Genomic DNA, 19,816 nt, shown 5'->3' on the forward strand with positions numbered 1-19,816 from the left:
AAAAAAAAAGAAAAGGAAAAAAAATAAAAAAAAAATCTCCAGATCCCCATGAAATGAAAAAAGAAGTGAAAACTCCACACTGTTCTTAAACATAGAAAACGCTTGTTTCAAGGACTAAATTTTGCCACAAGAAAAGTGTCCCTCAATTAGGCGCTTGCAGAAGGCCATGGCAGGGCTGAGGACGCTATCTGCCGCTTTGATTGCGGAGGTTGCACAGAGCAGCCCCACCACCACAGACTGCCGGCGGCACCCGGCCTTTCCCGACGGACGCGCCAGCCCCCGGTGCTCCTCACACCAACATCCGGGACCCTCCCCGCTCGCCGCCCGGTGGTCCCGCCCTGACGTAGGCACCCCGGACCCAATGGGGCTCCACTCTGCTTCCGGCGTCCGGCGCCGTCTCCTGGAAACGGGGCTGCGGTGGCGACCATCCGAGTAGCGTGCGGGGGGTGCAGGGACGCAGCCCGGTGGGATCTGGCTGTGCGTTCCAGCGGGAATAAAGGACAGCAAAACTCTCCGATTCCCGGAGTCACCCTGCCTGCTGAGCCGGTGCCTTTCCCCCTTGCCTGTATTTTGTGGCGCGCAGGGACCAGTGTCCCGTCCAGACACTGCCACCGGGGCATGGGAGACTCCGTCCCGGGGGCGGGGCTCCGCTGTTTCGGTTGATGGCGGCGGCGTGGCGGTGATCCATCCCGCGCCGCACTACGGCTGTCGTTCCCTTCCTTTCCCGTCGGGTCCATCCTCCGCGCACAGATACGGCTGTCGTTCCCCTCTTTTCCCGCCGGGTCCATCACGGGCGCAGCTACGGCTGTCGTTCCTCTCCTGCTTTCCCGCCGGGTCCATCCCTGGCACAGGTGCGGCTGTCGTTCCCCTCCTTTCCCAGCGGTTGCATCCCCCGCACAAAGGTACGGCTTTGTACCGATGCTTTCCTGCCGGCTGCATCCCCGCACACAGGTACGGCTCTCGTACCTCTCCCCCTTTCCCTCTGGGTCCATCCCCGCACCCAGGTACGGCTCTCGCACCTCTCCCCCTTTCCCTCTGGGTCCATCCCGCACCCAGGTACGGCTCTCACACCTTTCCCCCTTTCCCGCGCACGTTCGCGGCCGTTACCCGGCGGAGCGCGCGCGCCCAGCGGCCCCTGACGCTCCCCTCCCATCCCTCACTGCCCCCCTCACCCCATCCCTCACCTCTCCCTCCCATCCCTCGCCGCCCTCTCGTTCCCTCCGCCGCCGTCCCTCGGTCCGAGTGCCGGAGCAGACCTGGGGCGGGGCTGGAACCCGCGGCTGGAGCGCTCCTGAGACCCCCTGGCCCGCTCCCCTGTGCTGCAAGAGGCTCGGGAGGCGGCTGCGTCTCCGGGGCCGCCGTGCAGCGCCTCAGGCCTGACCGACCCCGACGGAGCTGGGAGCGCAGGAGATCGTGGGTCGTGCTCGGGCTGCTCCGCTCGGAGCGGTTTGGCCATTCCCCCGTAAAGAGAGGGAACCGCATCTCCTTGGCGTGCTGTTCCTGTATCCAGCCCAGAGCAAATCAGTTCCCTCGATGCCTGGAGGCTGCCGCTTTGAGTGCTTCTGTGGGGGTTCACTCCTGCTTCGTTACAGGTGGTGGCTTAGGAAGCTTCCATGATGGCCTTCTTGCCTCATCTTTTCACCTTTTGTATCAGTTTAATTGATCTCATTTTACTTTATCTCAAAATCCATCTGTTGAACATCTGTTTTGTGTGTCAGAGAAGCTGTAGGTGTCCCATCCCTGGCAGTGTGCAAGGCCTGCTTGAACGGGACATTGAGTAGAGTGTTCTGGTGGCGTGTGTTCCTGCCCACAGCAGGGGCGTTGGAGCGAGATGATCTTTAAGGTCCATTCCAACCCAAGCCATTCTATGATTTTATGATTCTATGCTCCGTTGGTTTCTGTGCTGGAATAAAGGCATAGCCATTACTCTTGAGAATCAGAGACTATTCTCTTTCCCCTGTGGCCTGTTGCATTTTTACAGATAATACCATTTAGAATTTGTATCTACTAGCCAGTCTATTACGTTTTGAATATGATCTTTGGAAGTGTAAAATTCACCTTTTCAAAATTTTGATCACATTTCCTGAGAGGAGGTGTTCTGCAAATCAATTGTATTCAATCTTTCTGGAAGTGTGGAATCCCTATTCATGGTAATGGGGAGGGTGACTACTATAATGGTCATTAAATTTGAAGGCTTCCCCTTTCTCCTCCTTTCTTTAGGTTTATTTCTTTATGAGATTAATGCCGTGTTTCCAATCTGTTGCCTGTGAAGTGTCCTAAAGCATGGAGAACTTTGTTTTGTATGAGGAGATTGGAAGAGGAAATACGACAGTTGTTTATAAAGGTAGAAGAAAAGGGACAATTAATTTTGTTGCCATTATTTGCACTGATAAATGCAAGAGAGCTGGAGTAACAAACTGGGTAAGTAATGGGGTTTCTTTTCCTGCTAAATCTGGAAAAAAATACAGCCTAAAAATTCCGGTTGCACAAGTTATAGAAAAGTGTCATGTTCTTCTTTAAGATGGAGTTTGTCACATTTAGACCAGCTTCTCAAGATTTCAAGTTCTTATTCTTGAGATACAGTCTTTTTTTAATGTATATATTTCTTCATATGACTTTATTGGTTTTTAGATCGCATGCATGAACACATGTTTACAGTCTTACTGTTTCTGTGATGTGTTAGTGAACTTGTAAAAATAGTTACATATAGTTACATGTGGTGGTTTGCTTTATTTTGTTATTAGTTGTGCAAATCCAGTGGTAGCAATAGCTTCTAGTAAACAATCTATTTTTTGCTTAGCAAGAAGAATTTTTTTTTGATGAAAGAATATCATTTAAGCTGAATCGATTCTGGTTTGTAAAACCTTGGCAAAGCTTTAAATATGATACTGTCTGGAAAGGAAACTGATACAGTTGTACAGTTCAAATATTTTATTTTTCCAGTAGGTACATTTTGTTTCTGTAGTGGGTTAACCTTGGCTGGATGCCAGGTTCCCGCCAAATCCGCTCTATCACTCCCTTCTTCAACTGGATAGGAGTCAGAAAATACAATGAATGGGTCAAGATAAGGGTAGGGAGAGATCAGTCTCCACTTGCCTTCTCAGGAAAAACAAACTCAATTTAGGGAAAGTAATTGAATTTATTGCCAGAGTAGGATAATGGTAAATAAAACCAAATCTTAAAACACCTTTCTGCTACCCCTCCTTTTTCCTGGGCTCAGCTTTACTCCCAATTTTCTCTCTCTCCTCCCTTGCCAGAGATGCAGGGAGATGGGGAGTGGGGTCAGTTCATCAGACATTGTCTCTGTCGCTCCTTTCTCCTCATGCTCTTCCCCTGCTCCAGCGAGGGTCCCTCCCATGGGAGACAGTCTTCCACAACCTTCTTCAGTGTTGGTCCTTCCCACAGCCTGCAGTTCTTCATGCACTGTTCCAATGTAGGTTCTTTCCATGGGTGCAGTCCCTCAGGAACACGCTATTCCAGTGTGAGTTCCCACAGGTTACACATCCTGCTAGCAACCGGCATGGGCTCCTCTCTCCATGGGTCTGCAGGTCTGCCAGGAGCCTGCTCCAGCGCAGACGTCTGAGAGAGTCACAGCCTCCCTCAGGTTTCCACCTGCTCTAGAGTGGGGTCCACCACAGGCTGCAGATGGATCTCTGCTCTGCCATGGACCTCCCTGGGCTGCAGAGGGACAGCTTTGCCTCACTGGCCTTCACCAGGGGCTGCAGGGGAATCTCTGCTCCAGCTCCTGGGGCACCTTCTGCCCCTTGTTCTGCACTGACCTTGGTGTCTGCAGGGTTGTTCCTGTCACACATTCTCACTCTTCTCCCCTGCTGCTGTTATACAAGAGTGTTTTTTCCCCTTTTTAAATGTTATTCTGGAAGTGCTGCCACCATCACTGATGGGTTGGTGTTGGCCAGCAGTGGGTCTGTCTTGGAGCTGGCTGAGATTGGCTCTGTCACACACAGGGGAAGCTTCCAGCAGCTTCTCACAGAAGCCAGTCTTGCAGACCTCCCCACCTCCCCACCTGGATACTGAAACCTTGCCATGCAAAATGGATACAGTTTTGTCACGGATATATTTTATGAAAAATCCTTTCGTTAGGATCTTTTCCCCTGAGAAACTGAGAAGCCTCAGAAATGAAATGTAAATAATAATTATCTGCTGCTGTGGAATGCAACAGGTGCATCTTTGATTGGTCTCATGTGGTTGTTTTTAATTAATGGCCAATCACAGTCCAGCTGTCTCAGACTCTCTGATCAGTCATAAGATTTTATTATCATTCCATTCCTTTCTTCTATTCTTTTAGTATAGTTTTAATATATCATTTTATTTAAATATAATATATATAATAAAATAATAAATCAGCCTTTTGAAACATGGAGTCAAGATTCTTGTCTGTTCCCTTGTTCTAGGACCCCTGTGAACACCACTACACAGTTTCATATTCCTTCTCATTGTTTCAAAGATCATTTCTTAGTAACTTTTTGTTCTTAGGACTGTATGGGCCTTACAAATCTCTTGGGGATACCTTATGTACCACTCTAGCAAGCAAAAGGCTTCTGTAGAGATTAGGCCATGTAGCTGTTATAGAAATACAGATTTTGGGGTCTTTTGAGTGATTTTCTTTGTCTGATAAGATTAAGAATGATGGTAAAGCTTCTTTTCACTTCTTCTTGCTCAAATTATCTCTCATTTGTATTCTTATTAAAAAAAAAGTAGGAGTGCAAGTTTGACTCCAAATTCTAATTTCCAGTTTATTATTTAGTGGTGCAGGAAAGTTAAATAATATTTATAATTTTGAGTTGGGAACTTACTAGTTTTTTTTCTGTATTTTAAAAACAGTTGAGTTGGGCAGGGTCTGTGAGGAAAGTTATCTTTTCTCAACATACATGTAACATAAAATATTTGAAGAATAATGTTAGTGCACTAGAAAAGGCAAGAGAACAAGTAGCTAATCTAGAGTAGATTGTATTGTTTCTTGTTGCCATGCCTCAAGTCCATATATATACATTTATGTCTTTCCCCGACTTAAGTATGTTAAAAATGTCACTCTAGGTTCGTCTGACTCAGGGACTCACACATAAGAATATAGTGACGTTTTATGAATGGTATGAAACAAGCAACCATCTCTGGCTTGTAGTAGAATTATGCACAGGTAAGAGGAGCTCAAAGGTAAACATTTATAGAATGAGTATTTATAAGAGATTTCTTGCAGCTTCTCCACAACAAATGCTTAGATCTTTGAAAAAAGTGTACTTCTCTGATTATTAACTTGAGAATCCTGTTTATATATAAAAGTGGTTTTGCTCTTGGAAACATTTTTAGAAATCAATTGAAATTCTGGTTCTCCTCTGCTTCACTGTATGCCTCTTTGAAAAGTTAGTTGAGTTACATAATGCTGGTTTTTAAGAGCTGAAGCGAGAAGGCCAATCAGGGAACATAAAAGCAAATTATACTTCTGTGAATAGTCAGAAGGTAGGTCAGTAAAAATTACTTGAGAAATTTTCTAAGGACTGGCTGCTTTGGCATTCTACTTTAAGAGACATCAAGAAGCAAATCAGTTCTAATGACTTAATATTGTTCAAATTAATTTTTATTCAAAGGGCAGTTCGGCAGCTAAAGAGAATGATTTAAATTGTTTTCCTATTCAGTATAAGTATTTTGATTTCCATGTTAAAATTATAATTTGGAAATTCTGAGAACCCAGAACTGCATTGTTGTTCACTTAGTTTTGATAAGTTCTTATCAATCTATTAAAGAAATCTTGTAAAGCTTTCTTTAATTGTGATGGCTACATGTTTTAAACTTCTGACAGCATGCTTTCCTCCATATGGAAAGGAAAGAGAGCCAATATGCATGTGATGCATGTTAAGATTTTGGAGTTTGTTTAATAGTAAAAATCCACGTTACACTCAGCCTTTTTATTTATCCAGAATTCTGTTTGAAAAATTACTGAAAAAGAGAACTTATGAGTTCTGAGAAAAAAAGTCAGGTCATTCTTTCAGTGATTAAAAGTGATTTTAATGGCTCATATGGAGGCTTTGGTCTACTTGCTTAGTCTAACTTTGGGTTACATATTTCAATTATTAGACAGGCAGCCTTTTATTGTTGAACAATTATCAGGTGTTTTACCTTGCAGTTTTATGGTTTGCTGTAAGGTGAGTATCTTGGAGCTAACTTACTTAGAATAAGATGTGGATTTATTCTTAATTTTGTTGAGACTTGAAAAATACTTTTGAAATATGGAAGATTTCTCTCACTTGTCTCAAAGATAATTTCTGTTATCAGATGCAAAATATTTCTGTGTTGCTGGTTTCCCTGCTTTTATTCTTTGCGTGTTTGGCCATATTATGGAAACAATTTAACTGGAAAATGGCCTGCCCTTAGTTTCTTTGTTCTTAGGAGTTGATAGCCTGCTGTTGGTATTATTTATTCTTAACTTGTGCAGCAGGAATCTAGTTAAGGAATTTTAATAAAAGCATGAAGTACTATTACACTGTGAAGTGACACAGTTTCTGGATTTCTTTTTTCCTTTCTGTTTCCTTTGTAAAATAATATTGAAGTAGTTTTGAAGTCATGCAGTCAGTTTTATTCCAGATAACATTCAGATTTTGTCACAGTATTAAAAATAAATTTTTGTACATCTTAGATTTTGTAACTATTAGATATCAAGAAATATTTTTTAATATCTACTGATACTGGTTTTTGATTGACATATTTTGAAGTTTATGTATTTGGGCATTACTTATGTGACCTCTTCTTTATATCCACTTGCTGATTATATGTATTTCAGGTGGTTCTCTAGAATCTGTCATTGCTCAGGATGAATGTCTACCAGAAGATGTGGTGAGAGAATTTGGTATTGATCTGGTTACTGGTTTATACCATATTCATAAGCATGGAATTATCTATTGTGAATTGAAGCCTGGAAAGGTGAGGAGTGATGTTATCTATAGGGACACTGGATGTTACTTTTCATGCTATCAGCATTTATTTTATTATTTGTATTTTACCATTTGGAAGAAGCTTACCTCAGTTGTGAGGTTGTTTTATAATATATGTGAAGACAATCAGAGATAAGTCTGTAGCTTGAATATTTTATGATATAATTGATTTCTTTACTTGATATATAGCTGATAAAATGTGATGTATTCCTTTTGACTTGGTGTACTGATTTAATTTATTGAAAGATTTTAGTTCTCTATCCTTGGAGACATAAATTTGTTATTATTCTATGGTGCTGCAGAATATTTTGCAGTCATGGAAAATGCTAATGACAGAGTAAATTTAACTAAAGTTTCTTTTTTAATAGCTTTCTATATTATTTGCACATACCATGGAAATAATAATCTTATTCCTGTAAAAATACACAAGTCTTTATGTAGTTTTTTGTGTATGTCTGTAATTTATGTAGAGTTTTGCTAAAGTCTGTTTGGTTTTAATCCATGTATAATAAAAATTTTTTGCTTAATAGTAATTGGTTCTGACCTTGATCTATAAATGATCAAGTTGCCATTCTCTTAATATTTGGTAAAATCTTCCACAATTCTACTCAGTTCCTGTCATTTGTGGACCTAAAAACACTAAAAATACATCGTGTAGATGACTCAGTAGTCTTCCAAAGAAGAATGCTGCTGTAAAGTGCTCATTTCAACAGAAAGTAAAATACTAAAGTTAATGCTTCTTCTGTGCCCTGCCCCCTGCTTCTGGTTGAATGGGCTATTTCTCTAAACAAGGTTTTTGGGATTATGAAGTTTTTAGTTGAAAGATAGGCAGTGACTGGCCAGAGAAAACTCTCATCATCATCAGACAAAATCTGTGGAAGTTTCTGCTGTGTAAAATGAGAAAAATTCTTTTTTTTTCTCAAATGAAGCCCTGTTTGGTTTTACTAGACTTATATTTTCCTATGAAGTTTTACTCTACTTTAACTATCTTTTCTATAGTAGCATCATTGTTTATTTAGATTTAATAATGAGTAAAGAAAAGTGCATATTGAACCTCTTAAGAGTTCTATTGGGGTACTTTTGGTTATAAGAAAAAAGATACTATTGGCATTGACTTAAAGAAAAACTTCAGTGTTTTTGGTTGTAGTGATCCTTTCTATGTACTTAAATGGTTTGAGATTGTGATTATTTTTATAATAAATTATTTCATGTTGGAAATTTCAATTTTAGTATATATGCTAGCATATTGAATTTTGTTTGTTCTAATAGATTCTACTGGAAGGGGCTGGCACTTTGAAATTCAGTAGTTTTTGCCGGGCTAGAGCAGATGGTGAAGACTTGGAAAAAGTTTTTGCTTTAGCTGGAGCTGAAGAAGGTGAAGATATTAATGAAAACACTGTGCAAATATACTTTAAAAATATAGTTCAAGGTATGAGATTTTTACTAGCCAGAATTAACTTACACCAAAGAGACTGAATGGAAGTTGGAACCCCAGTGATTATGATAAAGAGAAATGATTTAGAATTAATCCTGTTTTGTCTCAGAAAAAAAGTGAGCTATGGAATCATTTATGGACTTGTAAAAAGTTTGTGCTGCAGGTGCTCTCTGTAAGATCTGGAACTAAATTCCACTAAGTTAGAGTTAAAAGTAGACAGAAAATTCAGGAAGTACTACACAGAACTACCGCTTCTTTCATTGGCCACTGCACTGCTGTACTTTCATTGTCCTTTTTGGTGCACCTGCTCTAGGTTATTTCTAGTTTGAGGTCAATTCTTTCATTACCTTAAAGAATGATAATTTCATTTTAAAGTCTGAGAAAGTTACAACAGGCAAATCCACGCAAATGTAGTAGACTGCAAATACCATGGGGTTTTTTTTCATTAAATATGAAAACTTCAGAAACTTGTTTTTAATCTCCTGAATCTTTTACTAGTCGTAATCTCGGAACATCTCATAGACCTCTATTTCTAAGATAATTATGTCCCATATATCAGTTCCTTTTATTGGAAACCACAGAATTCTTCGTAATATTTTATGAGAACAAAGAGAGCTCTCCTTGCTGTCTCTTTCTGAAAGTCCACACTGGAAATAATAAGACCAAGATCAGGTCTTTATTCAGGAAGAAATACAAATCTAATCTCTTTCCTGTTGCTCTTCAGGACTGTTTTGATATGTGTGTTAATGAGCTTTTGTCACTTAAAAAAATAAAACCCAAGAAGAAAAGAACCCAAAGTAAACTTTTTAAGGGACTATGGAGTTGGCACTTTTACTGAGTTAGTATAATTTCTTTAGAGATTTTTGAGAAGTGCTGGGAACTACTGTAGAAATAGGAACTGTAAATTTTATTCCTGTATCAAGCAAAAGAGGCTTGTGAATAAGCTGCTATAATTTGATATGTGATGTTTTAATAGTGTTTTAGTGGGAAAAGAGCCGTAACTGTTTACTGTAACAGTGATTTCATTGGATAGCTACCTTGTTTTTTATAATAGAGTTTATTAAATTTGTGAAGGTTTATTTCTTGGCATAGCTTTAAAAAAAAGAAATCCCAAATCTAATGTAATGTAATTATTTCTGTTACTCACATGAGAATGATTTACCATTCTGCTCAAATTGCTTGTCTCTTAAAGCTGTTAAAGCAAATCAAAACATTCTTTGCATTAATCACTCTGTTTGAAAAGTGCAGCACAAGTCAGTTTAGTAATTGAAGTGAAATAAACAACAAAGTAGCATATTTAATCCTACATAATACAGTGAAAGTATAGCAGGGAAGTTCCTTGGAAACTACTTATATTTGCTATTTCAGTTTTCTTTTATGTGGAGTGAAGATAATCTATAGCTGGGTGATGTTCGGAGACAAAGTTTGAAGTGTTGAAAAAGGTGAATGCTGAATGAATAATCAAAGTGCATTAATTATATATTCTGTATTTTGTAGGCTTTCCATTATACACAGCTCCTGAAGTAATAAAGGGAGACAACTTCTGCAAAGCCAGTGATCTGTGGTCCCTGGGGTGTTTACTCTATGAAATGTTCTCAGGTTGTAAGTTTGTGTATCTATTTAGTATCTGTGATAATGGAAACATAGTTTATAGTCCCAGAGTAAATTCTTATGAACTGTCAAGGGAAGTTAGGACATAGGAAAACTTGAGACAGGTTTTGAAGATTTCTTTAAGAACATACTAACTGTGCTTAAAAGACAAAAAAAATGTGTCTTTATCCAATAATCAGGTGAAACAATACTTTTAAGTGCTCCTATTGACAGCAATACTAACCAACATGTGGGGTTTAAATACTATTATTTAAAATTATGGCAGCCCTCAAATTCTGACAGTATAGTGTTTTTTATCTCCTTGGTATTAAACTCTGTGTGCATTATTTTAACCTTTGAAAGAGAAAACTGCCTCACTATTGTAAAACTAGAGTAATTTGGTTCCCTGCACATAAAGTACCCATAGATTCAGCTAGAAGGAAGCTTCATCACAGAAGAGAATTACACTGCAGCCTTCTTAAACCTTAAGCAAAACACTGATCTGTTGGATCAACACAGTAACACAGATACAGGGATTTCTGTCTTTTGCTGTTGTCTTATGTCTGATTCTTACAGGGCTATCATGGTTTCCTCCATCAAGACATCTTTGATGCCTCTTCTGGCTGTGGTTTCTTTTGCTGTTCATGATGAAAGAATTTAATCAAAGATTTGGAATTTAAATTGACAAGAAAACTTGATAAATATTACTCAGACTGAGGTTGTTTATTTCTTTGGATGCTTTCTCAGGAAAATGAGCTCATGATAAATCATTGTACCTTACAACCATTTTGAAGTTTGCCTAATCTGTTTGTTTGTAGGAAAACCACCATTCCTGTCAGAAAGCCGTTCTGAATTAATTGAAAAGATTTTATCTGAAGATCCATTGCGACCAGGACCAGAGAGTAGGATTCTGTTGTTCTTCAATGGATCAAGTCACAGTAATACTACAAAGCTTTGGTTTGCCCTTTTTCTTCTGAGGCTGGTTGCAGGAATCAGTTAGTTATCCAAAGTGAATGTTAGCAATGCCTTCCTGTAATAATTCCCTGTTAGTGATGAATGTTTGTTTCCCTTCTGACAGCGACATATATAATTTACTTTAATTGTTAACACTATATCTACTTACTGGGGTGGAATTTTTTATCTTGGTCATTCTGGGCATCAATGTTATTCACAGATATCCTAATATATTAGTGGCTCTTTTTCAATTTAAGCAGATTTGAACTGTGCTTAATTTCTTCCTGGTAGCTATCTGATAATTGGAGGGTGCTTTTTTTTTTTAAAGTTACAAATAAAAAAAAAAATTATTATTCGTTTGACATCCAAGCATTAGTAGTCTGTTTGTTTTGGGGTTTTTTTTTGGAGGATTCTTTGACATGCAAAGAGTGTATGTTTAAGATCCTTTATACATTGAGATTTGTTTTCAGAGATTACTATCAAGAAAGTTTTTTAGCATGATCTGTAGAATACTATGGTGTACATTGGGTGATGATTGTTTTTGCTATCCAATACTGATCTTAAGTGCTTCTCTTTACAGGTTCTGCTTTTCACAAACCTTCTGCTGAGTTCATAAGTTTGCTTGATGGGTTACTTCAAAAGGATCCTCAGAAAAGGTAAAGTGCCTAATCCATGACAGCTGTTTATATTGTCACCTCTGGAGAAAATAATTATTGTAATACTGTATGTATCCTATTTTGTAGCTGAAAAAGAATGAAAAAAAGATCATCCCTTGTATAAAAGAGCAAACTATGCTTTTTCTTAGATGAAGACATATAGAATTAATGTTTTCATTAAGTGCATTTTTTTGTTTGTTTTGTAACTGGTGCTAAATAGATAACTTTGTAACAGAATGATAGGCAGTTTGGAATTGGATGGCTTTGCTTTTCCAGAGCAATGGGCACCTGTATTTCATTAGGCTTTAACTTACACCTGGTACAGTCCTGTTGTTAAATAATTTAGAGCTGTACGTTGTAGGGTATGTCAGACAATTTACATGTGGCATTAACTCTGCAGTTTCCTTCATTCTCATATCTCTGTTGTGTGAATTTTCCGTTCTGATTTAAGGCAAAAGTTTGTCCTGTAAGAAAACCAGCTTGTTGTCCAAATAAAAGCAAACAACAGGATTAACTACTCTGTGGTGTCACTGTGTTCAAAACCTAGTCTGGAATGTGTCTGTGCAGTTGTACTTAGCCACTGCTTTTATGTTTGTTGTTTTTCCAAAGGCTGAATTGGACAGACCTATTGCAGCATCCATTCTGGAAAGGATCCTTTAGCCATTGTGGTGGTGGTTCTGCAGACAGACAAGGCACAAGCTTGAGGTACTGGAAGTTCGAGGAAGGTTTCTTTTAGTAAATATAAGCAAAGATAAAAAATATCTTATTGTCTGTACATTTTATAACTTTTGAACTTTCCTTAGAATTTTCATGAAATAATAAATGGAGTTTTACACCATTCTGTAAGTGGTTTTGGGTGTATAGGAATTGTATTATCCTCTTAGTGTGTCGCACTGTTGATTCACTTTCAACTGACTCCTTCCTGCTGGCTGTAGAATGTGTCGAAATTCACTTCCAAGCTAAATGCTCTCATTTTTATTTATATATTATATAATATTGTTGTATGAGTCTGACTTGCAATTTTTTAACACTTTTGTAGAATCTTATAAATATGGGTCTGTTTTATCTTTGGTAAGTTTTTTTGTTTGTTTTTATGCATTAGGTTTAGAGCCTCACAAAGCCTATCAATGCAGCATCTTAGAGCTGTGGTTCAGCCTTATAATCTTGCAAATGCAGCTGACCCATATTCTTTGTTTATGACATGATGCATTAATCTAATAGTAGAGATTTTTTCTAAATATTTAATTGTCTACACTGCTACATATGCAGAAATGCCCAAACCTGTTGCGCAAATGATTTTTATGTATTAAAAAAGTTAGTTTTCTTCAAGACTCCTGTTACCTTGCTGGTTTTTGTGTTTCTAATTTTGAATTAGGACATTTAGCATTGTTTTTTATGTTACTTTGTTATAAATGTTTGAAAGAATTCAGCTTCCAATCTGGGGATCTAATGTCAAGATAGTTTTAGAATGCTGAGTGTTTTTTGTTATATCTACTTCAAAAATTTCTCTCATGTTTTTTAATACCTATTTCTGGTCACAGAAATAGGTATTTGTTTTATTAATGTTTGTTATAGTTTGAGATACAGCTCTTTGTCTTCTAATTTTATTACTGCTTTCACCTGCAAAAAAATTAGTATTTAAAGTTTATACTGTGAACTAAGATTTTATTCAAGATTTTGGCAAGACTTACATCAACATCCTGATAGTGCTAATTTTGGGGAATTTCCAGAGAACCAGAGGAACCTTAATCTCATACAAAATATTGGGCTATTTGGCCATACTCTTGAGGTTTTTCTAAGGCTTCTAAAATATCTGCTGATGAATGCACTGACTAATATGACAAATGTAAAACATTGGCTTGACATGCAAAGGAAGCTCAATACTCTCTCTTTTCCAACTGTGAGGCCTATGAATCTATCTTCTTCACAGTGTGGGTTGGATTAATATTTGATATCCTGGAGAGCCTTCATTAAGGTTTTATGACCCAGTCCCATGTAAATAATACAAGAACATGTTAAAAAATGCCCAAACAATAAAAACCAATAAAATGGCATTCAAGTGTGACTGTAAATGATTACACACACAAAAATGTGGTTTTAATCTCGGCCACAAACTTCATTATTCATTAGGAGATAGATTTCTTGTGACTTTTTCCTGTGAAGTTTAAAATGTCTGTAATGCTTTTAGTATTTCTTTAGTATCTCTTGTATCATGGGGTAATAATTTAACTTTTTTAGTGTCTTTCATTTAAGTTCTAATGATAGAATTTTTAATGTTCTCCAAATTACTTGCTATAAACTTATTTTTCATCATTGCCATTTCCAATATAAAAAGTAAGTACAACACATATTTAAAGAGTGTATTGTTCTAGAGAACGACAGCTAAACTGTGTGCTAACAATTGCAACAGATAATGGATATAATAATTCTTTTTATATAATCAAACCTCTTTTTAAAAAATCTGTAATTAATATCATTTATTAAACAGCAAAGAAGACAGAGACTTACCAGTTTCTTGTAGTGCCAAAGAGTCAGTGGATGATCATGAAAATCTAGATAACCTGTCATCCTCAAGGGAAGGTCTTAAATCACCAAGCAATTCTTTCAAAATAGGTAATATTGCTCATTATGTTATTTTTTAGCTGTTTTATCAATCCTACCAACATATTTACTCCCTATGTTTTATTTGATTTTAAATATGAATGCAAGTTCATGTTCTCTTTTTGGTAGAAACTCAGACTGGATTGCGGCCCAAAAGTGCAGCTGATGGTGAATCAAATGAATCCATATTTCTTCTCAGGTATGAAAACCTCCTTGTAATCTTGCATATTTGGTGTTGGTTTTTGTCTCTTCAAACATTTTATTATATGACTGTAATGCTGTGTCTGCGTTGCCTTTTGAATTTTCTATTACCAGTTAATATATACTAAAATACATTTGAAGAGCTGTGAAAACAGTGTGCAGTTAAAGCTTATATGACTTTATTACTCTCATTTTTGAAAGTAGACTTTTGATTACTTAACTGTCTGTCTAAACAGAAAGCTAAAATTTGTTTAGATCTCTCTCTCTCTCTCTCTCTCTCTCTCTCTCTCTCTCTTCTCTCTCTTGGAGTACGATCCCTTTAAATACATAAGAATAAGCATTCAGCGTATGATCTGTTAATAAATTCTCCCTGCAGCTTTTCATTGCAAGGTATTGGTAGGAGTCTATTAAGTACTACATGTGTATTAAGTTAAAAGATAGTGATTGATTTAACAGTGATTTGTTTTAGTTGAGGCCTGATTCTGAAACTTTGTACTAGCTTTCAAACCAAGAATATTGTCTAGTGAAATACATCAAGCAGAAATATTCCAGTTTGAAAATCCTCTTTTAAGCTTCTTGCATAACCTGAAATAGGGCTTTTGTACATCATACTGTGTACAGAAGTTATTTTAGTTGGTTTTATTAAAGTATTAATTCTCATCTCACTTATAATTTTTACCATCACAGTTAAACATATGTTATTAGTAATTTCAAGTAGCATTTGATTTAGCAAGCTGCTCAAAAGAAAGGCTACAACGGGAATGCAAATATTATCTTTTTAGCAATAGATAAAAAGATAATATTTTAAACTTTATTTAAAAGTATGTTAAATGCAAAATTTGAAATTTAATGCCAACAGCTAAAAAAATCTGTTCTGAAATTCTCTTTGCATCAATGATATAACTTCTGAAAGCAGTGTATGTGATGTCTAGTAAAGTATTAAAACATTAAAGTGAAAGAAACTTGCTTACCTGGCACTTGGCATCAGAATTTAATTATCTGCTGGAGCAGTTAATAGGCTCTTAACAGCAGTGGCTTCTTCTGCTTGTGCAGATGGAGTAGATCTCATTCATTTTAACTAGTTTAATTCAGCAATCTCTTGTCTTGTTTTAAACTGAGAAACCGTCTGAGAATTGAATCTGTATCTCAAACATATATGAAAGCAAATTAGTTGAATTGATTGGAAAAAATATATTTAACAAATCTACATGTTTGGAATCATTTGTTCAGCTTCCTAGCTAAAAATCATAGATTTTTTTGGTTTAGGAACTAAAATTCCAAGCACATCCTGATACATTTTTTTTACCATAAGTGTCATATGTTTACCAAATATTTAATATGTTTTTATGTAGGTAATATTTTGGCATTCTTTCATCGTGCCCTTTAAATTTAAATTTCTGTTGAAAATAGATGGAAGGTGAAAACAGTTATGTTAATCATTTGATCACCGATTTCCTGAGTGTCTTTAATTTTGTTTGCTGTTTGTATTTTTAATTTAATTGTTTTTTCTAATAAATCTGATTTGCAACTTAATGTGTCTATTACTTTCAGCTAATCAAGAAAACATGTTCATTCAAAGTTGTTGATTTAACTAGTTTCCTGGCCTGCCAATCATGATAATTCCAAAGTTGATTTAAAATGTTTTAATTTATTGTGTACTATAAACTCCAAGTTCACTAGAAGCATTATGACAATTGCAACTTGGCACTGTTCCAGTCTCTCCTTTCTTCATTTTCTAATTAGCTGACAAGATTTTAAAAAGGAAAAGCAAAACGTAAACCCAGTTCACAATGATACAAAAAAATTAGGAAGTTTTTTATTTCCATTACTTGGCCAAAACTTGGGTGTCAGAAAAGAATATCATAAAATAAATTGCAATTTTTTGTCAAGTTAATTTGCTTTGTATGTTTCTTTTATTAGGAGTTAAGAGAAGAATGGTTTAGCCTCCAGTTTGTAGAGTCATTTTGGCTGAGAAAATAAACAAATTACATTCATTTTATAACTACAATAAAATACCATCTTCCCTTTTCTAACCAGCAGAGAAGTCCTAACCTTGTCAGAACATATTTAAAGACAGAAAAGTCATGTTTAGTTAATGGATCAGGTAGAATATAGTGTAAATTGTGTTAGTCAGCTTTGAAAGTTTGCTGTACAACATGAACGTTCCAAAAGAGCAACAAAAAAGTAGTTTGCAATGAAGCTTAATCTGTAGTCTTTATTGATTTTTATTTTTTTTTCATTTCTTTTGCTGAAGTTCTCGTCCCACACCTAGAACTAACTCTGCAGTCGAAGTATGCGATGCTACTACTGTCCCAATCAAAAATTCTTCACAAGGAGATTCATGGTTGAAAAAAGTGAGTAAAAAGTTTATATTGAAGGGTGATGGTATGTCTAGTTAGAATATTAGCCTGAAGTCTGTGGCAAAGTTAACTTTCTTTTACATCCTTCCATAATTAAGTGTGCAAGTTCTTTGAATAAAATACTTGCAGAACTTCAGATGTAGGAGATAAGAAAGATTCTTAGTCTCCTTTTTTTTTGCCCTAGTGCATAAAAGACAAGTTGTTTTCTTTCGTCTCAATCTACATTTTGACCTAATGCTTTTTCTTCCAATATGTTTCTTTTACCATAATTTGTAGTTGGTCCCATCTGGTCCCATCCTATTATGTAAATAAAAAGCAAATTAGAATATGTTTCCATGGCCAGACTGCTTGGTATAATGTTGAAATGAAATATTTTGTGAATAAACATGATTAACTCTTTTGTGGTACAAAACAGTTTTTAAAAAAACCTTGTTCTTCTTCTAGGCTGAAAATGTGTGCTCAAGTCAGCAGGATATGGAGTCAAAATTGAAAGAGCTCATTTACACTGAATCTGATCTTACTGTGACACCAATCATTGACAATCCAAAGGTATAGCAAAATAAAATATATGATTCAGGAACTTGTGGTTGGGACTATTTTTGCAGATAAATTTTTAATCAGGGTGAAACTCCTTCCTGTATTTTATAGTTCACATTTTAAAGCAGTTCCACCCAGCTATCTGGCAAGATTTCATACAGTTTTTTGGCAGTCTTTATAATCCTATTGTGTTGCTTATTTGGAGGAATGAGTTATTTTGGGATTGAATAATAGTATTAAATAATATTTACAAGAAATAGAAGCTGCTAAATGCTGTGTTCAGTGCTTTTGTAGATTTGTTTTCTGATAACTTGCCTTGATATCTGTTACTTAAATGAACACAAAACTTTGGTTTGTTATACTCAAAACAAAGCCATCTATGAAGCCTTCTAGATTAGGAGTTAGACATTTACAGAATAACATTTGTTACTCTTTAGTGTGATAATGTTTCTATTCAACATAAAATTATTTTCCCTCTTAAAGAACACCTGAGGCTGCAGGAAATGTCCATTTTATTTCTGTTGTATGGATTCTAATGTGCTAACAGTTTGTAAGGAGTCTCCTGAGCAGGGAATTCACACTTAAGTTTGACTGTGAAGAGCAAATCAAAAAAGAATCAGTGCTTGGCACTGCAATGACAATGTAATGTGCATTTATAGGCAGATGTATTGGTAGAAAGAATGGTAGGCAAGAGTCCCTTTAGTCTTCCTTTTGCTTCTGTGCCAGAAAAAATTAAACAATCTTAGCAACTTTACTCAGTAAATTGCTGATGTGGGGAATGCAAGATTTTTCCTTGGAAGTGAGCATCTAAACTCATTAGGAATGTCTTACAGCTTTTAGTTGCTGTATTGCTTTAGTATTAACAATTCTTTTGATTTGTTTTAATGGATTTCTTAACACTTTCAAAAACTAAAAATCTTACACAGCTAGATAAGTAACTACCAAATAATACTCTTTTAATATGTTTGGGGTGAGAGACATCCTTCCTAGTGGAGACTTTGAAAGGTAATTATATGTTTGAATGCTGCCACTGTTAATTTCTCAGTTCTGTCTGAAGACTCTGACACAAAGCCTTAGTCCTTCACTGCTTCTCTTCTTACTACAAGTAAGAGATGAGATTAGGGGTAGGTGCACATACTGATGTGCACATCTAGACTAATCTCCTTACCATGCAATGCCAGACTCAGAATTAATGCAAAATAGCCTGCTAAGTTCCAGGGACATGTAATCAGAGTCACTGCCTCTTGGTGATGACACCTTAGTCTGCTTTTCAGACTTAAGGATGATACTGACACCTGGTAAATCTGAAGAGCTTGCAATTTAATCTCCTGGAAAGGGATTTGCTAGATGCTGTCAGAATTTTAAAAGCTGAAATGTCAGCTTAAATTGTAAAGTTTCCCTGTCTTCTGCAGATCTGTGGAATTGAAGACCTTTTTAAGAAAATAGCTCTCTACTTAAGCTTAGACTTCTTCTGTCAAAGGCTAAATTCCATTACACAGTTGCCTTTTTAAAAGTTCCTTACTGAAAATCACACTCAAATGCTCAGTTACTGAGTAGTCATCCAATTTTGTGATCTACAAGAAAATGATGGTTTTGCAGGGGAAAAAAAATCTCTATACCTTATGAATGATTAGCTGTTGATAATATGACTTTTTATATTCAGGGGTGGTCTAGTGTATACATGTATTTACCATATGGCAATGAATTGCTAAAACATTTTGTGAGCTGTGACCTGCATAGGTCCTTTCATTAGCTTTTGAAACCCAAATGCAGGTATTTTTCTGCATACAAGCAAGATAAAAATGTTAACTGAAAAAATCTTGTGATTTTGTAGTCCCATTTTAAAAATCACTTAAATGGAAATATTAGCAATATATTTATATAAAAACCATAGAGTTAAATCTCAGATATTTGCTTGGAAGAAATACATACCAGAAAACAATGGAAAATTCCTCAGTAATGAGCAGTAGCATGTACACCCATCCTGTACAAATTTTGTATTGTATTCTCACATTCAACTACTTGAGATTTTCTAGGAATGCATTAAAACTAGTTGTAATGTGGTTTTTTTTCCAGATAATGAAGCAAGTACCAGTTAGATTTGACCCGAAAACTTTACATATACCAGCATATTCAGGTATGGATCTGCTGAATATTCCAACAAGTTCTGCATGTGCTGCTGTAACTCATTATTGCAAGACCTGTAGCCTCCCCTTGTAGATTATATGTGGTCACAGTTTCAGAACTCTTAATTATTCTGAAATAGCTAGACCAATTTTGAGTTGCCTTTGCAAGTACAAACACTTAAATGATATTCCTTTCTCTTCTGCTTTCTTGAGTTACAAGCCTGTGCTCAAAACTTTTGCCATGAGGCAGTCATCAGTTTTTAGTGTGGGAAAACCACCAATTTTTTTTTTCCAACTGAGAGATTTAAACTGAAATATTCAACCAAATGTATTATAATTTGACAAATTCAGGTGAGCAAGTGGCAACAAGCTCTTAAAATGTGCAGTGTTGATCAGCCACAATACTAGACAG

The 19,816-nt window shown here is 36.6% G+C and overlaps 1 protein-coding gene across 1 annotated transcript in view; it reads left to right on the top strand.

Annotated features, from left to right (window-relative positions):
- The first annotated feature begins 706 nt into the window (after positions 1-706).
- ULK4 (unc-51 like kinase 4) overlaps positions 707-19,816 on the top strand; it is a 215,026-nt gene continuing 195,916 nt past the window's right edge. The window contains exons 1-14 of the mRNA XM_066556214.1: positions 707-951; positions 2,221-2,421; positions 5,056-5,155; positions 6,794-6,933; positions 8,214-8,373; positions 9,877-9,978; positions 10,788-10,871; positions 11,504-11,579; positions 12,189-12,284; positions 14,068-14,192; positions 14,310-14,379; positions 16,636-16,735; positions 17,186-17,290; positions 19,355-19,415. Coding sequence (XP_066412311.1) covers positions 2,284-2,421; positions 5,056-5,155; positions 6,794-6,933; positions 8,214-8,373; positions 9,877-9,978; positions 10,788-10,871; positions 11,504-11,579; positions 12,189-12,284; positions 14,068-14,192; positions 14,310-14,379; positions 16,636-16,735; positions 17,186-17,290; positions 19,355-19,415 — 1,357 coding nt within the window. The 5' untranslated portion in view covers positions 707-951; positions 2,221-2,283. The remainder of the gene's footprint in view (positions 952-2,220; positions 2,422-5,055; positions 5,156-6,793; positions 6,934-8,213; positions 8,374-9,876; positions 9,979-10,787; positions 10,872-11,503; positions 11,580-12,188; positions 12,285-14,067; positions 14,193-14,309; positions 14,380-16,635; positions 16,736-17,185; positions 17,291-19,354; positions 19,416-19,816) is intronic.

Source organism: Molothrus aeneus, chromosome 1, assembly GCF_037042795.1.
Source record: "Molothrus aeneus isolate 106 chromosome 1, BPBGC_Maene_1.0, whole genome shotgun sequence".
In the NCBI taxonomy this organism is placed as follows: domain Eukaryota; kingdom Metazoa; phylum Chordata; class Aves; order Passeriformes; family Icteridae; genus Molothrus; species Molothrus aeneus.